The sequence below is a fragment of the Sinocyclocheilus rhinocerous genome, unplaced genomic scaffold (genome assembly GCF_001515625.1).
Source record: "Sinocyclocheilus rhinocerous isolate Xijiao unplaced genomic scaffold, SAMN03320098_v1.1 scaffold675, whole genome shotgun sequence".
Taxonomy (NCBI): domain Eukaryota; kingdom Metazoa; phylum Chordata; class Actinopteri; order Cypriniformes; family Cyprinidae; genus Sinocyclocheilus; species Sinocyclocheilus rhinocerous.
Window position 1 is genome coordinate 28,069 of NW_015629520.1, and position 7,866 is coordinate 35,934.

Consider the following 7,866-nt stretch of genomic DNA (forward strand, 5'->3'; position numbering starts at 1 on the left):
TATATGTATATGTAGTTTAATAAATTTTTGTTTAAAATGTATTAATTAATACTAATTTATACAACCTGAAATGCTAAAAATGCATATAGAAATGCACATTAATCAAATTAATACATGTTATAAAGGCATTTTTATTATTACTCCAAGTTAATTGTTGGATTACTATTAATGAATTGGATTGTATTGTAAGCTGTTATCAAAGTTTGATGTTCACAGGCCGCATTTCTGCTTTGTGGTCAAAGAGTTCAAACTGAAAAACCTCAGTCACCACAACAAAAGAGGAATGTGAAACCTTAGACATGTGGTTTGAGGAAGGGCGGCGCTTTGCCCCGTGGTAACGGACTACTTCAAAGCCCAGGTGTTTCTGCTCCCAAATCTGCACGAGCACAGATGAACAAAGCAACAGCTGAACCAGACTCACGTCACAAACTAGACCAGACAGGTAGAGGAGCAGCAGTCGTCTGAAGGGGGGAAAAAGCTCAGAGGAAATGACAGGAGAGGAAATGAGAGGGGACACGTACGTTCGCAGATGCTGGGATCGCGGATGTCTTTCTCTGGATGTTGGTAGAAGAACGGCTTGCACTGTTCACACGTGTGACCCATGGTGTTGTGCTTGCAGTCATCGCACACACCGCCGCTCACGTTACCCGACGCCTTATACACGGCCATGTCGAAATGACAGGAATCAGAGTGATGATTGCAGTTACACCCTGTGAAACAACCAAAGAAATGTTATCTAGGAAATCTACAACAAAGAATTATGACAAAGTTGTTTAAAATCTATAACGCAGTAACAATTGTACAACAAATAATGATGTTTAAAAAACTATAAAGCAGTAACCATTACACAACAAAGAACTACGACGTATAAAAACTATAACGCAGTAACAATTACACAACAAATAATGACGTTTAAAAACTATAACGCAGTAACAATTACACAACAAAGAACTACGATGTTTAAAAACTATAACGCAGTAACAATTACACAACAAATAATGATGTTTAAAAACTATAACGCAGTAACAATTACACAACAAATAATGACGTTTAAAAATTATAACGCAGTAACAATTACACAACAAAGAACTACGATGTTTAAAAACTATAACGCAGTAACAATTGTACAACAAATAATGACGTTTAAAAAACTATAACGCAGTAACAATTACACAACAAAGAATTACAACGTTTAAAAACTATAATGCAGTAACAATTGCATAGTAATTATTGTACAAAAAATAATTAAGAAGATTAAAAACTATAACACAGTAACAACTGTATGACAAAGAATGTCAAAATCTGTTCAAAAACTATGATGCAGTAATATCTGTATGGCAAAGAATTACAAATTTGAAAACTATAACGCAGAAAAAATTGTACAAAGAACTACAACGTTATTTAATAACTATAATGCAGTAACAACTGTACAACAAAGAATTTTTGACTATGTTGTTTTAAAGCATTACAACAGTTACAAAACATGTTTGTGCTGTTACAAAAAGTTTAATGTATCAGTAACACTTTATTTTAAGGTGTCCTTGTTACACATGTTACATGTACTTACTATTATAATAACAATTAATTATGCATAATTAAGCTGTAGCCCAATACTACGATATTTCTTCAAAAGCAGAACGTGGATACATTTTAATTGTCCACGATCAAAAATCCTTAAAAATCGTGATATGCACACCCCTACTGTGAGCTTTCACAGAACTGCTCTGTGCCTGGAGACGATCTAAAGTCACTTCAGTGCCTTTGAATGAAATTCTTGCACATAAAAATGTTGTGAGATTGACATCTGGGTGTAATATCTGTTCATTACTTTTGTAAGAGCTGCAACAGACTGAGACGCATCTCACAGCAGACAGACTGTAAACAGAGGAGACGGCAGACTAAACAGGAACCTCGTTCCTTTGGTGTATTTCCTCTATGGCTCTAAAAATCACTGATATAAAACTGCAGAAACACATACTACAACTTCAGACATAAATGAAACAAAACCAAAAAAGGTTTGTAAACATGAGACTCCGCATGCATTTTCCCTACCACATGATTATTTGGACTGTAAAACTATTCAATAATGAAACCACAGCGCGGTCCGCATACTTTCATACTAATGTGAAACAGATCCAAACTGAATTAGCAGCAGACTGTGATGGGACTTCAAACGATTTCTTCCCATGACAAATGTGTGTGAGATGTTTTCTTCAAAGCAGAGGTTTAAAAAGTCACAAAAAGGTCTGCTGCCTTTAAACGTGGCATAAATCAAAAACTACTTTGTATTAAAATTGCTTTATTTATCTACAATTCACTCTGGTAAAATACTGCATTAAATTTTCATAATTTCATCTCATATGTGATTGCTAAGTCAGTTTGTGGTGATTGGAGGGAAAAATTTTGGAGAAAGTGTATAAAGTGTTTAATGGAGCTTGGAGTAATACACTGAAAATAGTCATATAAACAATTAGTAAAATTAGAATATAACAATAAATAATATAATTGTGCAAAAAATTAAAAATATAAAATAATGTAAAAATAATAAAATATAAACATTAAATAATAAAAAAGTAAAAAAAAAAAAAAGAATAATTATTATTAATAACTTAAATTACAATAGCACATGGCTTTTGCATGGCATAAAACTCACCATGCCATCCACGACCTCTCCAGCTCCATCGATGGGGGCGCATTCAGATGCGTGACCATAGCAAAAACAGTTTCCTCTGACCACCATGTCGTAGACTGAGTAGTAGTACTTCTCCTTGATCTCTATACGTGAGTCCAGAAGATTGTCCCCAAGAGTGTGCAGCTTAGTGAACTTCACCCTCAGATTAGTGATCTTTAACATGTCTATAAATGATAGGAAGCAAGAAGTTAGCAATACAGCAATTTGGTTGGACTATTAGGCCACTTAGGGTGTGTTCACACTTGTAGTTCGGTTCTCTTGGTTCGTTTGGTCCGGACCAAAAAAGAATACGATACATTTGCTCCTGGTCCATTAAGCATTCACACTGGCATTTTTGACAGCGAACCGAAAGATGCCGAACCTAAAGGCATAGTGATACGTTCAAAACGTGATCGGTCGGGTTGAATGACGTATATTTCGCGACGGAACTCACCGAAAACCCCAAACAAAAGCAGTGTTTGACTTAAAGCGGCGCTGCACAGACCAAACTGTATGACATCAAAGTACCCATTCTCCAATTGAACAAATCTAGTCGAACACACCTAATGCCATCTGCTGGACTAAGTGCGTTAATTGCTGCATGTACTTATGATTTTATTTTCACCACCTGCGAACTCACGATGAGCTCATAAAAGGCACTTTACCTCCTCGTTGCTCCACGTTTGCCCTCTGCTCATTTTGTTTTGGATACGCCGCTCATTCCGCGTCGTCAAATCATGTCGCATAGCATCGCATCTTGTCATTACTTCCTGTTTTTGGTTCGTTTAGAAGTGTTTGGTCCGTGTTGCGTTCATATTTCATTCGAACCGCACCTGAGTTCGTTTGGAAGCGGACCGAGACCGCTAAAAAGATGGGTTCGGATGGCAGCGTTCACACTTACTCAAACGAACCGCACTAACAGAGCAATCGCACCAGAGTTCGTTTTAATCGAACCAAACATGACAAGTGTGAACACACCCTTAATGACAAGTATGTATGTCAAAATGTTTTCGTTTGTGTCCTTACTTTGGATTCTGGGGCTGTAAGGATCATCAATCCTGAAGGCTGGATCCAAAACCCTAAAGATGACCTTCAAAACCAAAAGCAACAAGAGTCAATGGAAAGTCCAGTATTTAAGCAAGCATTCACCAGAAGTGCGGTACATTTCCAAAGCTCACCTCACCCTCTGTTGAGGGTTCAATGTCGGAGTAGCGAGAATCGCAGATAACATCATCCACTTTGGTCATGGGTCCTTGAGAGACGATGGGGAAGGAGGCCTCACAGTCATAGGCGAAGTAACGATACACTTGCCAAGTCTTCCCGAAGTCTGCAGAACGTTCGATCACCATGGCAGCAGGTCTGAACGTCTAGATAGGGAGCATAAGAGCACACTGTCAATTTGGGATCGATACTTCCAATATGGATATTCCAATATTACATATTATCTATACTTGTTTTTGGTTTCACTTTATTTTAAGGTGACATTACAGTGTAATTACACAAATACACTCTTAAAAATAAAGGTGCTTCAAAAGGTTCTTCACGCGATGCCATAGAAGAACCATTTTTGGTTCCACAAAGAACCATTCAGTCAAAGGTTCTTTAAAGAACCATCTCTTTCTTACCTTTTTGTAATCTGAAGAACCTTATTTCGCCACAAAGAACCTTTTGTGAAACAGAAAGGTTTTTCAGATGTTAAAGGTTCTTTATGGAACCATTTAGACAAAAAGGTTCTTCTATGGCATCGTGAAGCACCTTTATTTTTAAGAGTGTAGGTACTCAGTAATATTAATTAACTACATGTATGTACTATAGAGTTAAGGTTAGGGTTAGCTGCTTGAAATTATGCCATGTTATTACTAAAGTAATTGCATGCAATGTATGTAACTACGCTACCTTAATATAAAGTGTTACCCATTTTTTAATTACTAGTAGAATGAAAATTAAAGTGTTTTAACGCGCACATTAAAAATGCCACTAAATCATGATGAAATGTGACATTCAGGATATAATAGGTTTTTAAAAATGCATCAATATAAAAATTCTGGCCTATAAAATAATCCTATAATTATTTTCATGTTATAGCCAATGACAGATAAATGGATGACATTAAAATACTTTTTTTTGTGTGTGTAATTAAAAATAAAACACTAAAAAGTAAAATAAATCTATTTAAATGCTGCAAGTGAATTTAGGCATCTCAACATTATAATTAAGTGTAAAAGCTGATATTTATTTTGAAATTTGCTTACAATTTCTTATGCAGAAAAACATACAGACTGATATGGTAGCATTATATTATGTGTTTGTTTAGTGTCAAAGTTACTGTTTTTGTTAATATTGTGATTTTTTTTTTTACATTTTCTGTTTTCACTAATTTTAGTTAAAGTTTTAGTAATTTTATTGTGTGTTCTTGAAATAGTTATAATTTTTTTTATGTCTATATAGTTTTCATTCATTTTATTGATCAGTTTTAGTTTTTTTAATTAGAGTTTACTACTTAATACTAATTACTACTTCAATTTAAACCAAATGAAAATGAGAAATGATGCCTTGGCAACTAGCTGAATTAAAATAATTATATGTTGTTGTTTTTTTACATTTCATTTTATTAAAGTTAACATTCATTCCGTTCAAGTTCAACTAACAAAATATTTTTATAGTCTTTATTTTATTAATAGTATTTAGCCCTGATGTCGTTACTAGTTTCATGACATCACAATTTGTAATCTTCAGCTGAAGCATTCCAGTCGTCTCAGTCGGCTACACAGCTGGGTTTATCCCAGACCTCCCACGGCTCCCACACACTGAGCAACACTTCCCCTCCTGCCAGCAAAATCCACATCAACCCCTCTTCCCTTCCCACATTCTCTCCTAACGACCGCAAATCGTGGCGACACCTTCCCCCCAAAACACACTTCACCAGTTGACTGTCCCCTCAGCACTTACTCTAAAGGTCATGATGAGGTGGGTGAAGTGGAACTCTGCCTCAAGGTTCAACTGGATTGTGACGTTCTCCAGGCCTGAGAGAGAGAAAAAGACATTAGCCAAGACAAAGAGTTGTATTTCTCCACATTTATTAATGCAATTCCATTTGTTAACTGCCAAACTGTTCTTTACTGTGTTCCTTAGGTTCTTTATTGGCATTTGTGATTTCATGAATAACCTTTAACATCAATGGAAACTTCCCATTCCACTAAAGGTTCTTTATAGTAGAAAGAGCTTCTTTAGATTTTTTTTTTTTAAATGTTCTTCACACACAAAAAATTGGTTCTTTTAAGAATTGTTCACAGAAAAGTTATTTGGGAAACCAAAAATCTTCTTCTATGGCAACACCACGGAAACCCCGTTTTGGAATCTTTATATGGTCTTTCAAGCCTTTAATATAATGGCTTATTATAAACGCTTAAAACTGGACCCCATTCACTTTCATTCATTGGTATAAGAACAACAAAATATATAGAAAATATATATTTTTAAATATATTCTTTTGTTTTACATTTGGGAATGACATGAGGGTGATAATAATGACAATTCTAATTTTTTTAAAGGATTTTTTTTTTCTGTTTCTCTATCATTATTTGTCATTGACCCTGCCTTGAATATATGTTAGTGTATTAATTATTATTCTAAAAAAACAGTTTTACTAAATATAAGTTTTAAGCAAATCCTTTAAAGTCTCTAAATGAAGTGAAAGTCTCTATTTGTCTCTATTTAATCTAATTGCTGACTAGGAGAAACGACTGAGATATTAAAAAGATCTTACGTATATCGTTTTTTTTTTTTAATGCTTTACCTTTACAAAGGTTTCATTTGTTAAAATTTGTTAACTGCATTAGTTACCCACACTAACAATGAAAAATACTGCTAAAGTGTTTAGTAATCTTAGTTAATTTCAACATTTTATTAATACATTATTAAAATCAAAAGTTGCATCTGTTAACATTATTTAATGGACCACAGCTAACATTAACTAACAATGAACAGTTGTATAATTATTAACTAATTTTAACAAAGAATAATAAATACTGTAACAAATATATAACTCATTCTAGTTGCATTAGCTGATGGGACGTTATTGTAAAGTGTAACTGATTTTTCTTCATTATGGTAATGAAACTGTAAAGGAAGGGTTAAGCTTGTACATTAAGAAGCAATGCACAATTACCTTTACTGCTCTTACACTAAACATCTGCTTTTTTTAGTGGGAACGTGCTTTGGGGGTCTATAGACATCAAAAATAAGAATAAACAGAGTCATATCTTTAATTAAGTAGGAGGTCACCTCTGGTATTCCCAGGCTTTTGGTCCAGTTGACTGCTGTATATCTCATGGGTAAGTACTTCTCTGTCCTCCTACTACGTACTCTCTCCTAAACCATACATTCACAGGCTTCTCTAGGTGCATTCATGGCCCCTCGTTTCCTGTCCCACTACATTTCACACTCCTCCGCTGCAATAACCAGTAAATCTCTGGATTTCCATTTCCTCTGTCTGTTTGTGTCATCGAGGAACATATGGCCTGTAGAACTGTACATTCTGACAGCTTTCAACAGCTGGACCTTCTCCAATAACTGAAGATGTTTCGCAACTCAACCATGGCTTCATTGGTTTTAGGAAAATGGGAATGTTCCCAAGAAAAATATGTTCGTCTTAAAATTCTTCTGAATTTATATGATAGGTTTGTGTGAGGAACAGAATGAAATTTGAGTTATTATCCACTGAAAATCTTCCCTTTTGCTGGAGCTCTCGAATCATTTGCATTTCTGCATATTCAAAAATGGCAAGGTTGTGAAACGTATGTTTGTTTAAGGGTCACGCATGTTTAAGACAAAAAATAAGCGTGTCAATGATAAAGAAAAGGAAAAATCTTGAAAACTTTACAATTTTACTGAATTTCTAAATATGTTGTGTCGTAACCATAAAGTAAAAACATCTTTCCTTACACCTTAAATACATATGATTGAGTATATTAAACACTGTCTGAGTGTCTTCATAATAATTTTTAAAAGGGTCATATGATGCGATTTCAGGTTTTCCTTTCTCTTTGGAGTGTTACAAGCTGTTCGTGAATAGATAAGATCCCTAAAGTTGCAAAGACTAAAGTCTCAAACCCAAAGAGATATTCTTTATAAAAATTAAGACTCGTCCACGCCCTCCTAAAACGGCTCGTTCTAACACGCCCCCACATGTCTAC

General features: G+C 34.8%; 1 protein-coding gene across 1 annotated transcript in view; it reads right to left on the reverse strand.

The window, feature by feature from the left end:
- The window catches only part of LOC107739090 (laminin subunit beta-1-like), a 34,462-nt gene that overhangs the window by 21,992 nt on the left and 4,604 nt on the right, over positions 1–7,866 (reverse strand). The window contains exons 4-10 of the mRNA XM_016551088.1: positions 5,621–5,694; positions 3,850–4,038; positions 3,698–3,761; positions 2,654–2,856; positions 1,866–1,875; positions 522–710; positions 215–429 (exon numbers count right to left, since the gene is read on the reverse strand). Coding sequence (XP_016406574.1) covers positions 215–429; positions 522–710; positions 1,866–1,875; positions 2,654–2,856; positions 3,698–3,761; positions 3,850–4,038; positions 5,621–5,694 — 944 coding nt within the window. The remainder of the gene's footprint in view (positions 1–214; positions 430–521; positions 711–1,865; positions 1,876–2,653; positions 2,857–3,697; positions 3,762–3,849; positions 4,039–5,620; positions 5,695–7,866) is intronic.